The sequence below is a fragment of the Branchiostoma belcheri genome, unplaced genomic scaffold (genome assembly GCF_001625305.1).
Source record: "Branchiostoma belcheri isolate BF01 breed outbred unplaced genomic scaffold, Haploidv18h27 scaffold71, whole genome shotgun sequence".
NCBI lineage: Eukaryota > Metazoa > Chordata > Leptocardii > Amphioxiformes > Branchiostomatidae > Branchiostoma > Branchiostoma belcheri.
The window spans coordinates 87,456-111,871 of NW_017804365.1; the positions used below are offsets into that span (position 1 = coordinate 87,456).

General features: G+C 42.3%; 3 protein-coding genes across 4 annotated transcripts in view; 1 reads left to right on the forward strand and 2 right to left on the reverse strand.

Moving 5' to 3' along the window:
* LOC109484916 (IgGFc-binding protein-like) overlaps positions 1 to 8,045 on the reverse strand; it is a 10,401-nt gene extending 2,356 nt beyond the window's left edge. Inside the window, exons 1-7 of the mRNA XM_019788265.1 lie at positions 7,841 to 8,045; positions 4,879 to 4,964; positions 4,294 to 4,522; positions 2,736 to 3,884; positions 1,953 to 2,128; positions 1,118 to 1,362; positions 194 to 480 (exon numbers count right to left, since the gene is read on the reverse strand). Of these exons, the coding sequence (XP_019643824.1) occupies positions 194 to 480; positions 1,118 to 1,362; positions 1,953 to 2,128; positions 2,736 to 3,884; positions 4,294 to 4,522; positions 4,879 to 4,964; positions 7,841 to 7,938 (2,270 nt within the window). The 5' untranslated portion in view covers positions 7,939 to 8,045. The remainder of the gene's footprint in view (positions 1 to 193; positions 481 to 1,117; positions 1,363 to 1,952; positions 2,129 to 2,735; positions 3,885 to 4,293; positions 4,523 to 4,878; positions 4,965 to 7,840) is intronic.
* A 513-nt stretch (positions 8,046 to 8,558) lies between these two features.
* LOC109484924 (abscission/NoCut checkpoint regulator-like) overlaps positions 8,559 to 24,416 on the forward strand; it is a 19,743-nt gene continuing 3,885 nt past the window's right edge. The window contains exons 1-12 of one of the 2 annotated variants that reach the window (XM_019788280.1): positions 8,559 to 8,786; positions 10,199 to 10,317; positions 10,994 to 11,047; positions 11,662 to 11,810; positions 12,326 to 12,471; positions 13,008 to 13,119; positions 13,529 to 13,671; positions 14,559 to 14,655; positions 14,936 to 15,006; positions 15,660 to 15,782; positions 16,700 to 16,818; positions 17,666 to 18,495. In XM_019788280.1, the coding sequence (XP_019643839.1) occupies positions 8,733 to 8,786; positions 10,199 to 10,317; positions 10,994 to 11,047; positions 11,662 to 11,810; positions 12,326 to 12,471; positions 13,008 to 13,119; positions 13,529 to 13,671; positions 14,559 to 14,655; positions 14,936 to 15,006; positions 15,660 to 15,782; positions 16,700 to 16,818; positions 17,666 to 17,738 (1,260 nt within the window). In that variant the 5' untranslated portion in view covers positions 8,559 to 8,732 and the 3' untranslated portion in view covers positions 17,739 to 18,495. Of the gene's footprint in view, positions 8,787 to 10,198; positions 10,318 to 10,993; positions 11,048 to 11,661; positions 11,811 to 12,325; positions 12,472 to 13,007; positions 13,120 to 13,528; positions 13,672 to 14,558; positions 14,656 to 14,935; positions 15,007 to 15,659; positions 15,783 to 16,699; positions 16,819 to 17,665; positions 18,496 to 24,416 lie in introns of those variants that run through there. The other variant, XM_019788281.1, reaches the window with a different exon arrangement.
* LOC109484929 (tyrosine-protein kinase Mer-like) lies at positions 21,714 to 24,405 on the reverse strand. The gene is made up of 6 exons (XM_019788287.1): positions 24,267 to 24,405; positions 23,754 to 23,843; positions 23,174 to 23,298; positions 22,675 to 22,784; positions 22,177 to 22,336; positions 21,714 to 21,854 (listed from the first exon to the last, which is right to left on the reverse strand). The coding sequence occupies exons 1-6, from the start codon at positions 24,397 to 24,399 to the stop codon at positions 21,714 to 21,716; spliced, it is 759 nt and encodes a 252-aa protein (XP_019643846.1). The 5' UTR covers positions 24,400 to 24,405.

Genomic DNA, 24,416 nt, shown 5'->3' on the forward strand with positions numbered 1-24,416 from the left:
ACACCAGCTGACATGCCCCCTTCCATTGTGCCCGTGATGCGTAAGCGTGCTAATAAATCTTAAACACTGAATACATACTAACATGATAACAGATGGTATTCAGCACCAGGGACAGGTCTGTTTATCATGATGTTGACAGTGTTCTGCACCAGGGACAGAGCCATTTTCATACACCAGATTAAAGATCACTTACTGTTCGCCTTCCCTCTCAACCTTCCAACTGTTGCCGAACTGTACATCGGTAGCAGCCTGTGTGCCGTCAGGTGTCAGGTATTCGTCACTGACGTCGCCGTTGTAGTTCCCACACAGTCCGCAGAGGGCGCTGCGGTACAGGTCGGGCAGGACGACCTCGGCGCGATGGTTCCCGTCAAACGACACCTTCAGCCCGAAGTCTGTCTCTATGGTAACGTACAGACCCACGAACTTGACTGTTAGACCGGCCCGTGGTTCGGCCGGCAGAGTTGTGATCACGTGGTCAATCTGGGAAGAAGAAATCGTACGTTTAGTCAACGGCCCAAATTTCACATTGGGTGGGGTGGCAAATTCTCATTATGATTTTTGAAAAAGTGGGATGTCTGTGGAATATATTTTGATATTATAGCCGTTGCAGATTTGTAGCTTTGACCTTGCTATCTGACCTTGAACTTTGACCCCATATGGACCACATTATTCACAGTTTGGCTGTAAATCAAAGTCGACATAATGTCTGTACAGAGTATAAAATATAGACGTCAGAAAACGTGTCTGTTACTTTTTTTAATGAAGAGTGACACTGTTGCGATCAAGTCTATTCCGGCACCTGACACAAGAATGCGTTAATTGTTGGTCAAAGGACAAAATATATTGTGTGCATGTTTGTTTTCTATTCCAATATTTCCATTTGTCACAAAACATGGCGACGCCACACTCAAGTTTTTTCAACATATTTTCAACACGGACAAAGGCAAGAACTGACATACTCATTTTCACCAGAGTGAGGAAATTTGTATAAATTGTCTTTCCTAAGGGCACAAGATCGGTGGCATGGCAGGATTCGAACTCGGGACCTCTTGGTTCCGAGCCGAACGCTCTGTCGTTACGCCACACGACCCCTGTGTGTGCATCTGGGTATACTTACATAGACAATCTTGTTCTTCTCCACCACAATTCTGTGGTTGTAGACCTCCACTGTGACGTCCGTGACGTAACTGACGCGCGGGTTGCCGTAGCGGTTTTCGTTCCTGGTCTCGACGTTGAAGTAAGGCAGGGTGTGGTTGTGACAGTTCTGCGCGAGTGTGTACGTGCACGCGCCCTGGAAGTGGTGCGTGCCCCCGTCGAACGTGATGTAGTGGGGGTCTCCGTAGGCAGCACACGTGCTCCTGGCTGTATGCACCAGAGACAATTGAAAAGGAGAGGAAGCAAGGGCATTTTAATATAATCTAGAAAGGACAACATTTGCTTTGGAGCAAATGCAGCGGATGGCTTCATCATATTTTACGACATGGCAGGGAAAGAACTCCGGAGAAACTCAAGGGAAAACTATTCTTTACATGAAGTGACAACAGTTGGATAGCTATCCCCTACATTATTGGTTAGGATAATTGTATAATGCAAACTGTTGATTTTAAGATAAAAAGAAGCGCTTATGCCGTGCAATCCAACGCCGGGGCAGGAAAGCTTGACATACCTACCAAAACACTTGAATGCAGTTCATACTGTCAATATGACATGGCTTTGTGCAGGTGTTAAGGAAGTTAACCCAATTAAATCCCAACAGCCAATCAGCAAGAAGAAAAGAGGAAAGCTGCATGTCTATTGGCTCTTGCTCTGCATGCCATTCTGATGACTCATACCCAAATATGAATCACAAGGGCGGTGTGGCAGGACTCGAACCCTGGACCTCTTGATTACGAGTCGAGCACTCTGCCGCTACGCCACACGAACCCACAACGTTGGAAGAGCTTCATACTCACCCCAGCAAGTCTTGCCGTCTCCGGTGAATCCAGGTTTACACACACACTTGTACGACCCGTGTGTGTTCACACAGACTGCGTCAGGGTGGCAGTCAGCCCACCCGAGTCCACACTCATCCACGTCATGGTTGATGTCAGCCAAATCTTCGTCAATTAGACCGTCACTGTCATCATCTCTGGGGATTAGATAGACAGCTTTATTGCAAGTTCTTGCCAGAAGGCTACTAAGTAATTGCAAACAGACATTGGCGGATTTAAGAGATGGTATAAAACCATATAGTACTTATTTAGAGTGAAATTCTACGTTCTACTGTAGTGTAACTTTCTATCTCTACTTTTAAAAGGATAATAATGTACGCATACGTGATAGAGACTAGAGTTTAGAGTTAAAACTTTTGGTCCAATACAAAAAAGTTCTCTCACCAAGAGCTTTCGACCAGTCACTCTGGTCTTCCTCAGTACCAGATACCTTTGACCTGTGTTGACGTCACACTTCAAAGAAGCCACGTCATGACAGGCCTAACTGGGTCAGTCTACTGAGGAAGACCAGAGTGACTGGTCAAAAGCTCTAGGTGAGAGAACTTTTTTTGTTGCATAATTGGACCAAAAGTTTTAACTTTAAACATAGTCTTCTGTTGTTTGTTGAGACGTGAAAAACTTGGAGAAATATCAGAGACTTCTTTGAATAACTTTTTTCTTTCATAATCAGAAATCATTAGCGTTGAAGTTTACACTTCGAACGAAGCCGTAATATTAGAAGGGTAAAACCTGAGTCGATCTTACATTCCGTTCAGTAGTTCCTCGTCCACCAGTTGGTCACAGTCGTTGTCGACGCCGTCGCCAGCGATTGGTTCTGTGACGTCACATCCGCCGGAGATGCTGGCCAATCGGAGACCCCCTGGAAACCCCACGGAGTCGTAGGAGGAGAAGCCGTAGTACAGCAGGGAGAAGGTGACAATGGCGGACTGGTGCTTGATCTTGTGTGTCCCGTTGGTGGCGATGTACAGCTGCGTGGCGGACTGATCGGTGTCTGGGATGGGTGACCAGGTCGTGGCGTTAGGTAGCGGGTTGCCGTCATACGTCAGCCCGGACGTTTCTGACGTCTTGATGACGATGTTCACGAAGTTGGTGTAGGCCGTAGACGTCAGCGCGTCGACCGTGGCGAAGGTGTAGTCGGCGGCGAACTGCTCCACCGGCGGCAGGTACATCATGAAGGGGTCCGTGGTGATGTTGTCGGATTCCTGCCCTTTGCTGAACTGCAGTACCATGATTGGCAGCGAGGAGGCGATTGTCATGTGCGTGTCGGTGCTGTTCCAAAGGTCCAGCTCCCAGAAGTCGCCAGCGTCCAGCGTACGAGGAGATACGTGTACACCAGTGACGTTGACGGTGGTGTTGTCTCTAGCAGCCACCAGGCGGAAGATGTCGCCCGCTTCACGCACGGCGAGCGGCACCGTCACGAAGCGCCGCCCCCAGGTGTTGACGGGCGGGACGTGCTCGACCAGGTGGTCACAACAGCAGTACTCCTTCGGCACGTAGGTGCACCGCACGCCGGACATGACGGACACCGGCTTGTCCGACACGATGCGGCTCCCCGTAAGATCCGACCCGTACCTGCCCTGAATCTGCACAGCCTCCAGACGGTCTAGCGTGAACGTGATGACGCTCTCGGGATAGTAGTCCCTGCCGTCGTGGTACACCCACCCCTTCAGAGTGACGTTGACCGAGGTGCCGTTTTCAACACCGAAGACGGCGAATTCGGACGGTAAGCTCCAATCCAGGGCAGTGTAAGAAGCCACGAAGTACTCTTTACCGAGAACGTCGACAGGAAGACCCAGGAAGCCGTCTGTGGTGTGCCTCTCCTTGTTCACGCCGTACAGGATGATCTCTCGGTCGGCGGTGACCTGGACGCCTTTCTGGGCCCGCTCGGTTCCGCTGAACATGAATGAATGAATGAAAGAATTTTAACGTGATTGCTCGACAGTTGTACGTGGTAAAATGGATGGCAACAATGATAATGTGATCAATACTGTAAGTCTATAATAGGAAACTTTTATTTACCTTTTATACTTTTACTTAATACTTAATACTTTTATTTCTCTTAGAACCTAGAACACTGTCTCTACATGTTCCAACAGCATTGGAAGATTCCATTGCTGCATGGGGGTATGGACTATTGGAACACTTCAAATTTTCGACAGGGGTGATTTAGGAACAATCCATTTGTGTGGGAGTGGGATAGATCCATTTTTGGTACGGGGGATGTGGTGAAGCCATTTGCTCCCGAGCAAATGTCGGCCTTTTTAGTTGCAAGGTAATTTTCCGATGTGAAGTCAATTCTTACTTGAGCATCAGGGAGAGCGGCAGGGTGACCAGCTGCACAGCTGCGGTAGTCACCACCAGGTGCTCCGTGTAGTTGGCACCTGGAGCGGCGATGGTGACGTTGGCGGGTTCTGAGCTCGCGCTGGTCAGGAACAGCTCCAGCTCGGGTTCGCTCGTGGAGTTCACATCTTCGTAGTTCTGCATGAAGCCGACCACAAACTCTGTTCCTCTGTTGTCTGGAGATGTCCTCACTGGAGAAAGATTTATCATGCAGTAAAGTCACCAGAATGTTATGGAAGGCTAACAATATCAGTACATGTATGTACATTGTTGCACACGCAGGCATACGCACACGCACAATTGCAAACAAACACACACGTACATACATACATACAAACACACACAGCATATTTCATATATTAGTAATTTGCGTAACTTTATTTGTTACCTTTGTTGTAATTTGGACTGAGTTGATTTTGATGTAAATGCTTTTGTTTGCGCCCCAAGGACGGTTAGGACGTCCTTGGTATCCCCTCGTAAAATGAATACAACAAACAAACAAACAAATACATCAGCTAATTCTGTAGTTTAAAAGTTATGGTGTTACCAGTGCACGTTTCTCCCGCACGGACCCATCCTTCACAGCACTCCTGGGTCACATTGCCAAGTCCTGGGCAGACACTTCCTGGTGGTCTGAAAACATATGAACACCAAAAATGTTTTGTAATGTAGAACTTAACTAGAAAGGCCGACATTTGCTTTGGAGCAAATACAGCAATGGCTTCACCACATTTTACGACATGGCAGGGAAAGAATGAGAAACACAAGGGAAAACAATGCTTTACATTGATATAACTATAGTATGAAGTAACATACAACTAAGACTACAACAGTTGGATAGCTATTCCCTACATTATTGGTTAGGATTTTTAATTGCATAATGCAAACTGTTGATTTTCAAGAAAAAAAGAAGTGTTCATGCCCCGCATTCCAATGCTGGAGCAGGAAAGCTTGAAATACCTACCAAAACACTTGAATACAGACATACTGTCAGTATGGAATGGATCTGAGCAGGTATTAATTAAGTTAAGCCTGTTAAATTCCAACAACCAATCAGCAAGGAGAATAGAGGAAAGCTGCATGCCTATTGGTTGATGCCCTGCATTCCATTGTGATGACTCATGCCCAAATGTGGTAACACTGCACACTAACTCAGTAATACATTTGCTATAACACAGCCAAAAAACTCAAATAAAACCATTCTAAAAGCCTGTATCACAAAAAAACGCCTAGGGGTATTTGCCCACTGTACCTCCATACCAAATTTCAGGACCTTAGGCCCTAAAATGAAGAAGCTGAATCCATTTAAAAATATGGCAGGAGGAGAAGGAGAAGGAGGAGAAGAAACATCAGAAAAAGCAATATGGGTTCACCACCACTTCGTGGTGTGGTGAACCCATAATTTTATGAACCAGGACTTACAGATGGGGTCGTGTGGCGTAATCGGTAGCGTGTTCGGCTCGGTACCAAGAGGTCCCTGGTTTGAATCCTAGCATATCACCATTTTTACACAACTTTCCTTACTTCACCCAGTACCTAGCCTCGGTTAGGGACGTCCCTCGGATAGGACCTTAAATGGAGGTCCCGTGTTTGGGAGAGAGCCACATGCCACGCATGTTAAAAAAAACCCATCACACTTATCGAAAAGAGTATAGGACCGTGTGTGAGTGGTTGAAACCTAAACAGTCCGGTCTTATGCAGCTTGTACTTGTACTCACATGTTTACCGGTTATGCGAAACAAACAAACAAACAAACAGAGGGCCAAGACTTGAACGTTGTACAGTTATTGATCATTTACTTAAGGAAACGGGCCCGGTTAAATATGTCGTAGTACGGAAAACTATACAGATTTTGTCAGAAAATGGCCCCAAAAAACTAAATAAAACAATTTAAAAAGCCTGTACCAAAAAACAAAAATTAGTTGAATCCGATGGCAGGAGGAGAAGGAGAAGAAGAAACATGAGAGAACACAATATGTTTCACCACACAGTGTGGTGAAGCCATAATTAGATGTTTCGACGGCCTACAACGACCGTAACCTACATAGCTCATTTCTACATTTAACATATTTGCGTCTGAAAACCAGCAATGTGTTACTTAGAATCGTCGCCTCTGGTCCCCTAATCACAGCGCGAGCTTTTTTTTTCTTGGTACTTCTTGTAGGCTAGATATCGTGTTGTGTTTTGCTTAGAAAATATGACGCTTACAACACACCAATAGAGTAATAACACAACCTTAGCAACGTGGTAACCAGACTTTTCGTCACACCCAACTTGCACTATTCGGCGGTCATTAATAAATTATGTGTGGCCTGCGTTCGTTTTATTGGCTCAGTGGATTTGGTTACGATAAAAATACTCCTGTACCACTCGGAGCCAGCTACTGTAGAATAGGTGGGTCATCAAGGGCAGTCAACCGATACCTTTCCGTTGTGTTTTCATTGTTAGCTAAGTCAATGTTCTTGACTGCATGTGTATGTTTATATTTCACTGCATGTACCACTTGAGGCAGGTTTTTTTTTTCACCATTTCCGTTTATTTGTATGTGGACAGGAAAAGGAAAAAAATATGAATTGATTTTGATGGTTGAAAATATCATGGATAGGCTTTCTGTTGGGAGTAAAAGTAGGAAATGTGGATCATAATTAGTTACTTAACGGATTCTAATGTCAACGCTAAATATACAATGTTCTAAACAGGGTAGTGCCAACATTCAATGAAATCTACTTGTGCACATATTAACCCTAACTAGCTTCCAAAGTCACTATCTCGACCATGATAATGTTGTACATGTTTAGCACTCACTTTGCCCAGTTCTTAGCTGGAAAGAAAATGTGTAATTCGATATTGTTCGATGGCTTCGAACAACTGTTGTTTCACTTTCGTATCCGTGCGACCTGTACTCATATTCACTAGCCTCCACCAGGCCTTTCTACTGGAATACGGATCGTAGAATTCGGCAAAAAGGAGAGTAAAATTGGCCAAGGGAGTCCGGCCGCGGGGAGGTAGTTTCTTTCCCTCCGAACTGCGCGGCCAGTCAAACCTACAAGGCGGCCAAAGTACGTATACCCTTGCAATTATTCTCTTATATATAACCAGCGTAGTTAGTCTGGTAGAGACTACATACTAGTATTCACTAGTATAGCCTAGCAGAGATACAGGAACAGATATAGCACGTTGAATACTAGACTAATTATTCCTTTGACAGTTGCAACAGAAATTCGCATTCTCTTAGTATATAGGAAAACGTTGATTCTAAAACCAGAGAGCTCAGGCGCTGATCATGAATTGTTCACTTCAGAAATATTCTCTGAAATATCTTTTAGACAAAGTGAAAACAGGTCATGCAACATAGAGTTTGCGTTTCCTTTCTGGAGAAGCCTTCAACAGTAACTGACAATTTTGCTTGAGCGCGTCCTCACTATGTTTTGTTGAAATAAAAAAAAACACTGACAATCTAGAAGTAAATGGTTTTAGAACCCCCCCCCCCCAAAAAAAAGTTTGCTCACCCTTCTAGTGTTTCTCCAACCCGCACACAGCTCAGTAGACAAAGGAGACTTGTCAAAAGTCCAACGTAGCAGACCGGCATGCTCATGTGTATTACCATGTTCACTCGCGAATCCTACTGCCGAATCCTTGATAGAATGCGTTTTAATAGCCTTCGAACTAGCAAAACACCGAGTCTCTTGTTATGTTAACGCCAGGTAACGCCAGGTAACGCCAGGTAACGCCGCAACCTGTGTGGACGTTGACGTTTCTCTTGACAATGGGACGTATGACGTAATGGATCCCGTATATACCAACCAGACTGCTCATGTTGCATGTCTTTCAATGTGGCCATGGATTGTTAACAATAGCACTGACAAGGCAATGTAGCATAGTCGTTGTAAAAATGTTACAGTTTAGTAGCTACCCTGAATTTGTCAAAGGCTTTCTTGTCATATATACACGTTTGAGACTTATCGGACACATATACATTCGTAACTGATGAACTATTCTCGCAGCACCACGACGTACAGTGAGTCCCACTTTAAAATACTTACTTTTTGAAAACACCTGTATGCGATTTCAAAACTGTCGACGTTTGTTCGACGCGTTGTAGCAAGGACTTGGTTGTAACGTTAGAGGGTTCTTTCCGGCCAAAACAATATCTGTCGGGATATGAGCTTCCTCTGTTCATAGAGGCAATCACCTTTTACGGACGTAACTTTACAATGTAAAGTCGCGGACATTGGTAAAATTAAAACTTTGTGAAATCCTGTTTTCATCATTGTCGCTAGGGGGCGCAGCTGCCTTAACCTCTGACCACCATCATTTTGCAGCAGACGAAACAAGCTTCCTGAAAAATTGTTCACAAAACTTTGTCCTTCGCGAGTCAACAGTTAAGAAACTGTCGCCGTCATGAGTGGCAAATGTTACAGATGCGCTACAAAATTTGGTCTGTTCAAAAAAGAGGTGAGTTCTGAAATGATTTTCTTGGATTTTTACTGAACATTACCCATAGTTGTATTTGGGGGGAGGGGGGCATCATAAAGTGTCAACATTGTTTAAATTTATAACGTTGCATCATGTAACGTTACTCAGATACATTGACATGCCATCCTTGACATACATCGACCTATGTTGCTCCAATGACAGGCACAATTTCTTTAGAAAAAAAAAACCTAGGCTATTTTTCCTTTTAAATCAAGATTAGACTGTAATAGAGTTACGACTATGATTCAATAGCATGTGAGTTATGTCATGTACTAGTATATATAAAGCTAGGTTACATGTGACCAGTGCTTGTTTGTGTTATCCGTTGAGTCAACTTACTACATTGGAAATCACCCTAACAAGTTTGGCATCCAGGGTAAATTGGTACCTGAATTCGGTTGGGGAGGTAAAAGGCAATATATAACGTTATATAATATTATCAGTCAGTCTCAGCAGACTATGACTAAACTGCGCAAACCTAAAAATGAATGGTTCATTCCTACTAACAAATACAAGGCAAAAGGCAATAGAAAAGGCAATAAAAGGAGAGAGGTGGGCTCTGCCCTCCAATACGTGCCCTAAGACAGTGTCAGTCTATCAACAGGCCACTACCTTCATACATACATATAGAATACAACACGGGGTATTCCGTATCGCCCGAGGTATCGGCCCGACTCGCGGGAGGGCCGGGACCGAGGGCGATGCGGAATACCCCGTGTTGTATTTTATTTATGTCAAACCCACCCAAGAAAACACGCCTTTCAATGCAAGATGAGCCAAAAGTTGGTGCCCCTAAACCCTCAAATGCATTACAACATCAGTTCCAACGTTCGGATTCTGTATTCGAATTTTTGAAAGTGGCGCACGCAGTTAGGACAAAACGCGTTTGAATCGTTTTATGGAAGCCATGGAAGCGTTCGACAATGGGTTCCGGACCGGGCCGTACCGTAAAGTACAGCCCGGTCCGGTACCCGTTATCGAACGTTATCGCGGCCCGGGTATGATATAAATATATGTACGGCCTCAAAAAGACTAAATTGGGAACTGATGTATCCTTTATAACTGGTATGATTCACAAGCATCGTGTGGGGGTTGGCAGAAAAACCACCCAGTCCTGAGGCGGAGAAACCTATCCAGTCTGAAAAAAGGGTCTGCATGGGGATTTCTGGCAATGCTTGACATGCTAAATTCAGCAGGATTGGCAACAATTATCCCCTAATCCCCAAGCTGATTGTTTTCAGCCAGTATCCAACTCTACTGTTCATCTGCTTGGAGACTATGTTTAGCTGGACTGGACGTGTTTTTCCGCCAACCCCATCATGTGGTGCATGCACAGTGCAAACCATGAAGCAGCTTATATATACTGACCACAATCCTGTCTCCATGTTCAGGTTGGGTGTCCCAGATGTGGGTTTGCCTTCTGCAGTAAGTGTGTGGGCAAGTCTGTGGTGCTACCAGGACAACAGGCAGCCAAAAACGTGTGTTACAAATGTTACGACGAAGTCACAAGGTGAGAAATTGTCATAAAATTTTCATGTATTCATGAACCCAGTCACTTGTACCAAGAAAATGATGATGATGATGGGCCCCATACAAATGTATGTACAAAATGTATAAAAGTTTGATAAAAAAATAGTTCAAACTAAGGCCACACCAATTTTATTTCTTGGTTAAAGGATTCGCCCGCTTCATTTTTTTCTGATTTGCAAATAAAAATAAAAATTCAAGATAAACTGCAAAATGCTCATATTTTGCCCTGAACAGTTGAAAACAGTCCTTTTCATCCTAGTTGTTACATGTACAGTTATTCCATCTTTCAATACAATGGTATCATTAAAAGTTCAAAATTCACTGTTTAAATTTTGAACCAGCCTGGTGTGTTGACTTCATGGCTCCTGTCATGCCATTTTGGGCCATACTATGATGCCTAGGCCTGTTTTTATTTATTTATTTTTTTTTCGCCCGCCCGCTCCATTATTTTTGTAGAAAAATCCATTAACCAAGAAGTTAAATTCGTGTGGCCTAAGATCAAATAGAAAAACAAAGAGACCAGGTACAAGACGTTTTATTGAAGAATTGGTGTTCCCTTCTGTCACTAAGATCCTTGCTCAGATTCCTTACTCAGATAATATGGAAGACTTACAATATATGTAGCTTGTAACTTCACACCATTTTTTTTATTTCAGTGAAAAGACGAAGACAGCTGCAGGGAGATACTCCCCACCAGCAAATTTCAAAAAGTAAGTTTACAAAGTTTTGCCTCTAATTGTGTTTGTGGATATAATGTGGATCCATACTGTGTGTTCACTTCATTCTAACACATTGACATACAGAACTGTAGATACAAAGGCTGCTTTGCACACTTATCCATTTTCCAAATTCTCTTTTAAGACTGATGTGGTAGCATGCAGAGTAGCCAACAACTCTGGACCAAGAGGTTGGGAGTTTGAATCCTGGGTGCCATCCTCCGCAGCCCATGGTAGCTAGCAATAATGGTGAGCTGGTGGTAACTACGCAGGATGGCGCCCAGGCTGCCAACGCTCAACAGAATGCAAAAATTCAGTAAAGTGCCGACTCATAAATGCCGCAAAAGGCCAGCATGTGCCAGCTTGTCATAAAAGTTGCCATGTTACGTAAATAAAAACTTTGTTGTACTACCGCAAATTCACAATACCATCTTTGTATTCCTGCGCTTTTCAGTTTTTTTTTTTACTGGATTTTTTTTATTCGCCCACACACACTACATGTAGTTTGGAGGTCATCAGAGGATGTCATCCATGAAATTAAGTCAATGTGGCCTAACTGATATCTGCTTACTATAATATTGTAATGACATATTGATCTGTATAACCAGGAGACTGGAGAAACATGCAGCAGCCTCAAACAGATCCCACACCACAGCCCCACTACCCGGGGGACCTGTACAGGGGAGGTTTCCCCCTGGGTCTAAGGACAGAGAGATCGCTAAGAGGCTACAGAGACTTAAGGAAGACAGAAAACCAGGTACATGTATCCATAAGTAGTTTTATCATCAGGTTGGTGAATGATAATTGAATAGCGAAGTTCTTAATTCACAACCACTTGTTGAATAGCTAAAGAGCTGGCATTTTGATGACGGTCTTTTTTTTGGCGACGTCTCAGAGAGGAGCCTAATGGTACAGTATTGTGTGCTGTTTGCAAGAATTCTAGGAATGGTACAGGAATTTTGTCCACAGGCATGGAATGTCCACAGGAATGTCTCCCAGCTCTGTTTGCTGACGCACACTGTCCATACTCACATTCCTGGAAACCCTTGGGAAAACCTGTCTGCCCCAGATGCCCTACTTTCTGTGACCCCGGAGCTCGTTCACGATATACACTCAGGGGAGGAGTGCACTGTATTTGTCTAGACTTACAGGTACCAGGGCTTCTCTGTGTTACTCCACTGCAGTTTCTGTATGATCTGCCAGAGAGCGCTTACTTTCTATTATTTCTGATTGCCTTGTTATATAATTAGTAATACCTGCGTCATGTTGCAGCCCACATCCCCACAGAACAGGAGATGGCAGCCAGACTGGCAGCCCTGAAGGGTACAGACAAACCGCCCCCCTCACAACAAGACATCACAGACAGACTGGCCATACTCCAGGGGAGGGATCCTGCTGCCTCACAGGCTAGCTCATCGGTAAGATTCTGAGTTTGACCTTAGGAATTGTTAACTGAAGCACAAGTGGCATCCAATGCCCATGTGCCTTGGCTAGCGGACATAAGATCTAGATATTGAGGGTTTGATTCCAAGCTAGACAATGTGTCCTGGGGAAAGGCACTTAAACAACTTGGCCCAGGTATAAAATGGGTACCAGTTGGGGAGGTAAAAGGCAGAGGAAGGAGAGGGATGGGCTCTACCTTCCAGTACCGTGCTGCAGCTGCAACTGTGCTGTAGAGTGAGCCCACTGTCCCTACGGCCACAGGACCTTTACCTAATATATATAGCTATATTAGACAAAAGCTTGCATGTGAGAGGGCTTTTCTGGATCTTACCTTGCATATATATTGTCTATTAACTTCCATTTCTCAAAAAAATTTGGACTAAGTGGCGAATTTTACTGAAAGTATTCTATTTTCAAATGGCTGTAGAGAAATAAGGAATGACCAAAGGAATACTAGATAGTATATGCTGTAAATTGTGAGATCCATGTTAAGGGAACCCCTCTGTTGCAGCTACTTCAGCCAACCCAGAAGAGGACAGATGTAGAGAGGGTGGACAGCCTGCTCAACCAAATAGGGGAGGAGGTTTCACTAGACAACAGGGCAGATGGTATCACACAGGAAGGTGAGTTCAGTTCTGGTAACCAAAGTCTGACTGCTGAAAAAGCACTTTACACAACTTTCTTCATTTTCAGCAGTGACGCCCACCGATCAGCCTCTATTTGAAAGGATGTCCAAACATTGATACTGATACACGGATTAAGTTTTGGGAATGTGCCAAGAATTAAACATTTGTCATAATAACTTTGATTAAGAACTGTTTGTACAGTACTCTCAAAAATGTTTGTTTGGGATTGTGTTCTTGCTGCATTGACTACATATTAAATGCGGCGAGAAGCAGAACTCCAGCAGAATGCATAGTTCCGCAAACATGTCCAATTTTCTCAGACCGCAAACTTTTGCAACCGCAAACATATTAATTCAAAAGTGATTTGCAGTATCCTCTGTTAGCACAGTAATTTTGTTTCCTCCAGGTGCAGAGAATGACCTTGGGAAGGAGGGTCCGTCCAGGGACATGTCCACATCCTCAGGCCTGCCCACCAACATCCCCGCACGGTCCGACAGTCCCACGGACACAACGCCAACACAGGAGGAGGTACAGAACCTCATCTCACAGGTATGTCAAGTACGATCAAACCTGTCCAAGCCAACCACCCAGGGGACCAAAGAAAAGTGGCCACCTTGGACAGGTGGTCTCCTTGAAGAGGGTCGCAACATGACATAATGGTTTCCAAGTCGAAATGTTTTAATGTTTAATGCTGTAAGCATATTCAGTTCTGTACATGTGGTGGTGAATGCATGACAGCATGTGGGGAGGGTGGCACATGGAACAATTTACGTCCAACAAAAACATCATCCAGCAGTCGAGTCAAACTGGCTGGTTTCTCCATGATTTCTCAATAGTTATCATCAATAATCAACATGATCGAAAACATTGTGGTCACCATGGGCAGGTTTACAGGCCTTGAGCAGACCCAAATCAGGGCGGTTGCAGTCGTGTTGGCCAGGTGGTCACCTTGGACAGGTTGCTTTAATGCTTGTGTCAATGGGGAAAATTTTTGGGACCGAGAAAAAGCTGTCACCATGGACAGGTGGCCTGCTTGAAGAGGTGGTCTTCTTGGCAGGTTTGACCGTATCGGAGTGAAATGGCAGAAGTTAAGGTGGCAGAAATTGTCCAAAGTTATGACCATTTCAGACTGCTTTTGAGGCTATGGGGAGTAGTTTGTCTGAAGTTGTCCAAAGTTACATGACCTAATGTAACTTAGATAGGGTGGCAGGTGTCTGAAGTTGTCCGAAGAGTTGTCCAAAGTTACGACTGGCCTAATGTAACTTCCTACACTGGTGGGGTAGGGTGGCAGGTGTCCGAAGTTAACTTCTGCCAACTTCAGATACTTATGCCACCTCCTGGGCGACTGTTGCAAGTTAGGACTGGTTTAACATCTGCCAACTTCAGACAACTTCTGCCAGTTCACTCCAATACTGGACACGTGTGTGATCACACAGGCCCGGGCCGAGCTGGGGACAGAACAGGCAGGCAGGCAGAGAACACAGGAGCTGGCACACAGGCTGGACAGGCTCAAGGGACTGGACAACCTCACAGGTCAGTCTTTATATTCCAGCCTACAAAAAACTACATTTCTATTAACACCTCCCAATTCATATATAAATTGTCTTATTTCATCATGTACCATATCTTTGCAATTAGGCATGAATTCACAATAAACTGTCTATTCTTCAATTGTAACTTGCAGAAAGTCTGTGCCATCCCCCCCCCCCTTGACAAAGACTGGAGTTGTACTGTCTAAAAAATTTTCTGTTGGAAGTTACAGCTTAACCTTAATACCCTTGAAAGTTGTTTATATATGTTTAATTCATTCCAGGAGATGGGGCGTGCTCCAAGTGGGACAGTGATGAGGACGAAGCAGAGACAACCAGAAGGATTCTTCAACAGGTACTGTACTTAAAAAATGAGAGAAATATCCCCAATACATCAGCAATTAAAAGTTTCACTTAATTCTAAATATTTAGATAGCAAATTTCAATTGTGCAACTTGATAAATCATGTATCATTAAGCAGCTAGCTCCATGAAAAAAAATTGTTCTCACACTAAAAACGGTGTTAAGAAGCAAGAAAAAAGTTAAAAACCTGTACATACTACATGTAGTAGTATACGTGTACATAGTATTTACATTGTATGGCCCTTGTAGATGTACAGTTAGTAAGATACCAGGGTCATATCATTTTTTGTACCTAGAACTACATGTACTTTGTCATCATAGCTATCATAGCCTGTATTTAGCTTGTGAGAGCCTAAAATTTAATTTACTATACAGGTATTTTAATCATTATCATCAACTCATAATAACAACAGGTGCAAACTTTAGCCATGTAAAGGTTATGCAAGCAAGCTGTCAGTTGTCATTTGTACTGTTTGTCTTCATTCAGGGTTAAGACGAACATGTATTTTTAGAAAGTCATAACTCCATTTTTACTTTTAGAAGTAGTTCTGCCATTTTTACTCTAATGTAGTGAAACTGAGTACTAGGCAGAGATGGTTGTGCATGTTCTTCTGCACCAGGAATAATTATTCACCAATCATTCAGGCCCTAGAAGAGGACAAGTTAGATGAGAAGGTCAAAGCATCGGGATATGCAGACCTCCTGGGTCAAAAGAAGGGTAAAGTTTCCAACAAGGCTCCAGGTGCAACCAAGGCAAGCAGACAAAAGGTGACTGTGTTTTTGGAACCTTTTCAACATTTTTGTCTTGATGAGTGGCAAAATTTTGTCAACTGATAGAGACAGAAACTGGCTAGAAGACATGAGTGTATATTAGATGTCTGTCATTCTTTCTTAGAGTGATTAAGTTGTATAATGATCTGATCAAGACTGCTTCATATTCTGATAACTTAAAGTTTTAATAGATAATGTTATGCTTCTAATCGTATTCTTAATGTTGAGAGCTCTTAGTATGTTCTTTTATTGCATTTTGAATATCTTTGTAACTTTCAACAAAATTCATGTTCGCTATTCCTGTGTACATGCCAGTTGATTGAATTAAACTGAATGGGTGTATGTAAATATGTGACATTTTATTAAGCCAGTCATGCAAATTTTAAAACATAAAGGTCTTCATTGATTTATTAATCTTGACCTCCACAAAATGATTAACCACTGAAAGAAGTAAAAGTATAGACTGAAGCGAAACTTGTATAAATTGAAGTGAAACATGATTTTTGTAGAAAAAATACTGATAAGGCAAAAATGCAGGCCTAAGCATTCTATAAAAGCCTCAAGTGCTATATGGTAGGAGCCATGACGTCAACATACCAGGATGGTTTGTGATTCAAACAGTGAGGCCACACCAATTTGATTTGTTGGTCCTCAGAATCGCCTCTTCATTTTTTCCTGATTTGCCAAAAAAAAAAGAAAAGATTCTGGTTCTGAATCGACTCAAATATGCTTAATTATATCTAATAAGAAATAACGACAAAGGTTTTAGCATGCATGATCCATACATGTACTTCTCAAAGTTTGAGTGGTACAGGTAAAATTTGTCTGGTGCAGGTAATTTTCAGTGTCACCTGCACCAGTGGAGGTTTTTAAGTGCTGACTGTTTGTAAACTGTTGTTGACAACTGTTGACAGTTTGTTGCTGACGAGTCAGACAGTGATGAGGAGCTGCCCTGGTGTTGCATCTGTAACCAGGACGCCGTCCTGACATGTCACGGCTGTGATGAGGACCTGTACTGTAGGAGGTGCTACAGGTACGCTATCAACACAGACACCTAACAAACCTACATGTACAGTGGATGACACTCCGAGACAGAAAAAATTATGTGCAAAATGGGGTTGTGTGGCGTAGCCATCTTGTGCCCTTGGGAAAGGCACTTTACATTGACTTTCCTCACTTAACTCGGGTGTAAATGAGTACCTAGCCTCAGTTAGGGACGTCCCTTGGATAGGACGTTAAATGGAGGTTCCGTGTTTGGGGAGAGCCACACCCTACGCACATAAAAGAACCCACCACACCTTTAAAAAAAGAGTAGGGGAATGCCCCGGTGTGCGATGGTACAAAACTATCACTGCCTGGAAGTTGGTGATTCACTACAAATCAACCGGATAGAGGCCTGGCAAACCCCATCTCGTACTAGCCACAAAAGGCAGCAGAATCTTCAGCTAGTTGAAGGCGGCTGCCTCAAATTGAAAGAAGAAGAACTTAAATACCAACTCAGAAAAGAGCATGAATGTACAATTTTGTTGTCATGCCTTCAAGTACCAACAGGTGTTCAGAAATCATCTTTCCTACATGGTAGGGTGGAACTTGTTGCCACCAAGTACATGTATAGTAGGGGCATCTCACTATACAGGTAGCTACTAGATATCTTTAAACAACACTTGCAGCTAGATGTGCAAATGTTAGATGTGACAAGTCGTCCATTGTGATATATATGACCAGATTGCTGTGTGCCACGTGTCTGCGAAGCTGGTGTGTTATGTACATGTACATGTACACATCTAAGGGCAGTTATACCAGCTATACAGGTTTATTTGCTGGTTCTTATCCACAACTGTTGTTCAAACATTCATTTTTGTTTCCTGTTCCTGTTTCAGGGAGGGACATGACCGTATGGACATGGAAGATCACACCACTTCCCCATACAAACCTCCAGCTAAGGGCAGATGATTAGTAGTAAGAGTAATTCTCTCTGTCTTCACGGTACTAACAAAATTTCATGGTCTGAGGAAAATAGACATGTTCACTGAACTCAAATCTTCATGGTGGGGATGAGAGTGGGTGAAATACAAGATTGGTAACACTAACAGTAAGGATATTATGTTCAAGGTACAAAAGTGACCATGAAAACTGTGAACATTATTATAGTACCGTGACAAAATCAGGAATTACATTTATATACAGTTACTAGTAAGCGAAAGAGTCAAAACTAGTAAGTTTATGAGTGGAAACCTTGCTCAGAAACGAAGTTTTAATAACAGAAGGTATTTACATGTGTCTTATAGTATTGGCAAGTTTTCACACAGTTGCAGTTTGTTTTACAACACTGTTTTTTTTGTTGCTTTGAAATACTGACTGCTGATATTAGAAACATAAATTGGGTAGGGTAAGGTACATGTATTATGGCAGCTTTTTGTATGACAAGTATGACAAGAATTGAGATAGTGTAACATGCATGACCTTAATATGTAAACGTTTCTAGTATAGACTCAAGTAAACTACAAAACTGAAGTGAACATGTGTAACATGTAAAGAAGAACACAAACAAGTACAATGATACAACTGTACATACTAACAAGAGTACACTGTCATGCATAGTGATGCATACCTAAACCCAATTTTAGGTTCAGGTCCGGATTCAAGTCCAGAGGTTTAGGTTCAGTTCCGGACATGGCATATACAAAATTGCATGTTGGCAACCTTGCAATGTTGTCTGGGTGAAACTTTAGCCACATAACATGGAGGCCGGTACTTGACGATGCCCAATGGCAATGTACTAGTATTCTTCATTTTGCAGCAAAGATTTTGCAATCTACGGAATGTTTTATGTGATTTGGAAAGAAAAGGGGTTTGTGAAATGGTCTTTTATGGTAATACATGTAAGTCCGGACTCAGTTCTTGACTTTTAGGTTTTTTTGGACTTGAACCTAAACATTCTTACAAGTCCGGATCCAAGTCCAGCGAACCGGTATGCATCACTAGTCATGCATGCTGATAACAATACATTAGGCCACACCAATTTGATTTATTGGTTAACAGATTTTTCTAGAAAAATAGTGGAGCGGGAAGGCGAAAAAAAATAAAAATAAAAAACAGGCCTAGGCATCCTATTATGGCCCAAAATGGTACGAGAGGAGCCATGAATTCAACACACCAGGCTGGTTCAAAATTTAAACAATGAATTTAGAACTTTTATGATACCACTGCATTGAAAGATGGATTAACTGTAACAACTAGGAAGGAAAGGACTGTTTTCAACTGTTCAGGGTGAAATATGACCATTTTGCAGTTGATTCTGTAAATTTTTTTTTTTTTTTGGCAAATCAGAAAAAAATGAAGCGGGCGAATGCGTTAACCAAGAAATTAAATTGGTGTGGCCTTACATGGAATTGGAATACATGTACCATCTACCAGTTGATAAAGTAAGGAAAGCATACTAGCAGCTTCTTCAAATACAAGAAACATTCATGTCAGTGCTCACCATAATGCTGCAAATTCTATATGCAAATGTACAAATATATACAATGGATTTTCCGAAGTTCAAAGTCCGAAGTTCTAAGTTAAATAAAATTTTTAAGTCATAAAGGTACATGTATGTGATTACTGTATATGAGGGTATACCAATTCCAGTACCTTTGCATCTACATATTAAAAATTAAGAAGTGTCCTATCTCATATACATGTAGCAGCATTTGCAAAGCAATGCCTCATTACAAAAATTTAATATATTCATCTCTCTACTTACATACTTTTGTACATTGAATTTCATATCCACACATTTCATTGTATTTTCATTACAATGCAACATGTGTGACTGACTAACCGAGGCCCTTTTCCCACTAGGATACAATTGTCCGCATCAAGCTGAACAGATTGGAAACTGGTCAACAATCTATTTGACTTTATCCGTACAGTTTTATCCTAGTGGGAAAAGGGCCCTAGACTACAAATACTTATAGCTAAATCATGTTCCAGTCACCCACAAGAAGGCAATGTGTATTACTAGGCAATCATTTTTAAATGATGTTTAAAAAAACACTGCACAGGCCCACACTAACACCAACCTACCCTCATCACTTCAGAGCATCATGGCTTACATGTATTTCTGACAGTTTGACACATATATAAAAATTACTGCACACTATCTCAGACAACATTTTCAATAATCCTAGGATGAATAAAAAAACAAACAAAAACTGCAACAGGAGTACAATTACATCTTATATCTGGCAGTATATGTTAGCTCCTTGGATGTTACAGCAGTTACTGGTACGGTTATTTTAATTACACTGTAATAACCCTTAACGTACCATTTACCGATAATATTTTATGTCTTAGGTGAAATGAATTTTACAAATATTTCTTAAGACATTTCTTCCCCAAAGCATGTACTCTCTCTTTTCTTTAGCAACTATTTCCATCAAAGATAACTTCCCAGCTCCTTTTCAATGAAGATATTTCTTTTACAACCACTAACTTGGCAGACATGTCATCTTGGCTAAGCTGAATTTACACAACATGTAATGTGCAGGAATGTCCAAGGGTTCATCAAAGCACAGCTGCTTTAACCTTCTCCCTGCTGCCTAACCAATACAAATATGGTGCCATTAACGGCTACCTTAGCAAAAAAATTAAAGGCATTCAATGAAATTTAAGTGTGGCAAAACTGGATTTTCAGTCAGTTTTCTATTCATTCTTTTAATATAGTAAATTTGAATCAACTACATGTATATCCCATAGCATATTGATATCTGTAAGGCAAGCATCTACATGACATGTAGAGTGTACATGTACATTTACACTGTATGAGATGAAATACATGTTGCTAAAGGAAAATGGTTTCCGGTTTCGTATAAAAGGCTGGATCTACATGTAGGTATTTATTGGTGGTACCCAAATGCCTTACATAGCTTGTTTTGGGGCTATTACATATGCTTCATCTATGAAATGATGAGGAAAATCTGCTAAGAAATGGAAGTAAATGTCAATATTAGACAGATTTTCTCGTGCAGAATATTGTTTTGCTGCCCTGAAATTGCAAAGGATGCCTTTAAGATCGCATGTGGTGAGTAAATTGCTTTTGAATAGTAGATATTTTGCAACACTCTCATCCTATCTAACTGCTAGCACTCTGTGTCCTGGAAGCAGGCCTCGGAGTCGGTGAGTTTGATGACGTTACTGGTGTTCTCGTAGAAGGAGTTATCGATGGACGGGGGTGGAGGCATGGCACTCAACATGGTGTGCAGCCTCCTGACCAGGAAGTTAAAACTCGGACGGTGTTTTGGGTTGAGCCTCCAACAACTGTACATGATCTGGTAGCTGCAGAAGAAGAGACATTAAGTTACACAGTACGTGTTACGCCGAAAGACGGTTATACCGGCTATACAGATATACAGATACAGAATGCAGACTAGTTCATGACAGTTAAGAATACTGTCCTAAAACCATACCATTTTTTCACTGGGGCTTTCCTTTGATTTAGAGTTATGAATAACGTACTATACATGTATCATCTTTTAGAATAACAAAGATAGCTAGCCCGATAGCCTTTTGTCAACTCTTTATTTCTCTGCCGCCCTTTGAAAAAAGAAGACTTTCAGTAGAATGTGTCAGCACTCAGTATTTGTATACATATATATAGTACATGTATAAAGATTCCATAGCCTTTTTGAGGCTGTAGGAGCAGTCAGTCCACTGTGTCTAGGGCACAGTATTGGAAGGCAGAGCTTGTCCCCAGTCAAAGTCAGGTACCCATTTTATACCTGGATGGAGTGAGGAAAGTCTTTTATAGCTTCTTCCCCATGCAGGGGAATAACATCTAGCCAGGGATCGAACCATTGACCACTCAATCTCATGGCCATTTGACATCAGTTAATCCTGTAAAATCTTAAAAACAGAGCACACATTCAAGTCTTGTACATGTACTTACAGTTGGTCAGAGCAGTCCCTAGGCTTCTGTAGTCTCATGCCCTTGAGTAGAAGGTCGTACACCTCGTGGTTAGCCACACCTGGGTAGGGGGTGGCTCCTCGTGTGATGATCTCCCACAGGGTCACACCAAACGACCACTGAAGACAGGATTTATGAGGTTGGTCATTTAACAAAAAGTTTAAACTACCTTAGGCCATGTTGATTTCATTATATGGATGACAACCTGTGGGAACCCCAAAACTGATGCGAGCGTGCGAATTAAAAAAAAGATTGACAACCGAAGCTAGGTATTCATTTTCACCTATTAGTAAGTGAAGTGAAGAAAGTTGTGTTTAGTGCCTTTCCCAAGGGCACAACATTGGGGCATGTAGGTTGGGAATCAAACCCAGGATCTATGGGTTCCGGGCCACGATAGAATTGGAGTATATACTATTAGGCAGGTTTGACTGTTCTACTCACCACATCACTCTGTGTGGTGTACACCCTGTCGGCCAGACTCTCCATGGCCAGCCACTTGACCGGCACCTTGACCATGCTGCCCTGTCTGTAGTAGTTCTCACAGTAGATCTTTCTGGACAGGCCAAAGTCTGCAACCTTAACGACAAGCTGCTCATCCAACCTGGTGGCAAGTTACATAATTTACAATTTTAGCAATCTCATATTCATGTAGAATGATTGATTGGGAGCACGCAGACACACCGTAAAACTTTTTCTGCGTGTGGTCTACGGATTCACCACCCATACATGCAAGTACGGGCGACACGCGTGCCCCCGTACAAACCGTACGTAAGATGCACATGTGAGTACGGCCTCCTTACGGTAAAGGAGGCCATTCCCACATTTTCAGAAAAATGTAGCAGACGTAGCCTCCTAATAAAACTTACTGACAAAAAGCACGCATGGCGGGTTGTGACTGGGGCTTTAGCTACAAATGAACAGACTAAAACCTTGACTTACATGCAGTTTCTTGCAGCCAGGTCTCTGTGTAAGAACTCCATCTGTCCCAGGTACTCCATGCCTTTGGCAATGTCCACGGAGAACTTCAGTAAGGTCTGGATTGGCACAAACTGGTAAAAAAAAAGACAGAAGACCTTTAGTTATACATTGTAATGATGTGACATTTTTAAAGAAGTTACATGTACATGTTGTAAGTCTAAACTTTTAACATTTTGAATGTCTTTTAAGTTTAACTTAAAAAAGACTTTGGTGTAACACGCCAGCTTTGCAGGCATGCAACATAGCGGCAGCTAGCTACACATGTACATTACGTCAAGTATTTGACACCGAACAACCTGTTGTTGTACTCAATCTTTGCATAACTAAGTTTTTGAACAACTGAATTCTTGAAGGCATGACTGTTTCTTGTTCTTTTCTGGGCTGGTATCAGATACTTAGTGGTTGGTACGTCCACCAGACTTATTAGTTATTTTGTACATCATGCACAGTCTGGACATACCTTAGGTTTGTCTGCCAGTCTGGAGCGCAGGAGGAAGGTGTGAAGGTCACCATGTTTCATGAAGGGCAGGACAACCATGGCCTTCACTGGCAAAAATCTCGTCTCGGGAGGTTCCATGATTAAACCTAGGTGGATGTCAATAATTAAAAAGAATGGTTACATCCGTGAAAAACTTCATAGGGTTCACAAGACTCTACAGGCATATAACAAGGTTCTTTATTCAACTACCAGTGGGTTTTTACATCGAAATGTAGCTGTAGTATGTATCACAACCAGTTATTGTGTACAATGTGTGAAACGTCGGATGTAAAAATGCACTGGTTGTTGAATAGAGAACCTTGTTACACAAGAATGCTAGTTTTCCTTCTTACGGTAACTACAATAGCTACAATGTACAATGGCACTTGAAGGCATTGATTTCCCCCATTTTTAAAAAATCAGTTATCCAACTTAAAATTAATTACTCTGAGTTTTTAAAAATCAATTATCCACCTTAAAATGTTTTGATAAGATCAAACAAAGCAAAGATCAGCCGAGCCTGTAATAATCTCATACATGTGTGCAAGAAAAAATATCCTACCAATCAGGCTCATGATGTTGGGATGGTGGAAATCCTTCATCCTCAGAGCTTCTGTGACAAAGGCCTCTACCTCCTGCTTACTGCTTCTACCTGAGAGGACAATCATGGACATGGAAAAGAAAATGTCAGCCATTTACAGACCAACAGCATAATACCGGTGCAATAGCTCAATTGGTAGAGTGCCCGCTTTGTAACTGGGAGGTTGTGAGTTCAAACCCCGGCTGGGTCATACCAAAGACTTTAAAAAATGGTACACACTTCTTTCTCTGCTTAGCACTCAGCACATATGAGAAAGAGTGTGGGAAGGTCAAACGCACAGCACTACCAGCAGACTAGTCCCCTGCTGTAGTGCATTGCACAACTGTGTGTCGCCCGAGGGCTACAGAAATGGATATGGGCACCACCCTACGCTCTGCACAAAGGCACGGGAGACCTTTCTTCTTCTTTCTTATTACAAGAAAGATGTTATCAAAACATTGTTGAGTAATCTGGTCTTTAATCAGTATGACTTACTCTTCATTGTCTTGACAGCCACAGTCATGTACCTGTTTCCCTCCAGTCTCAGTTTGGCTTCTGTCACACACCCAAACTCACCTGTAAGAAATACACGACGTGTTCGTTGAGGGCAAAGTCTTGATGTGTACATTGTACTTCTTCTGACTC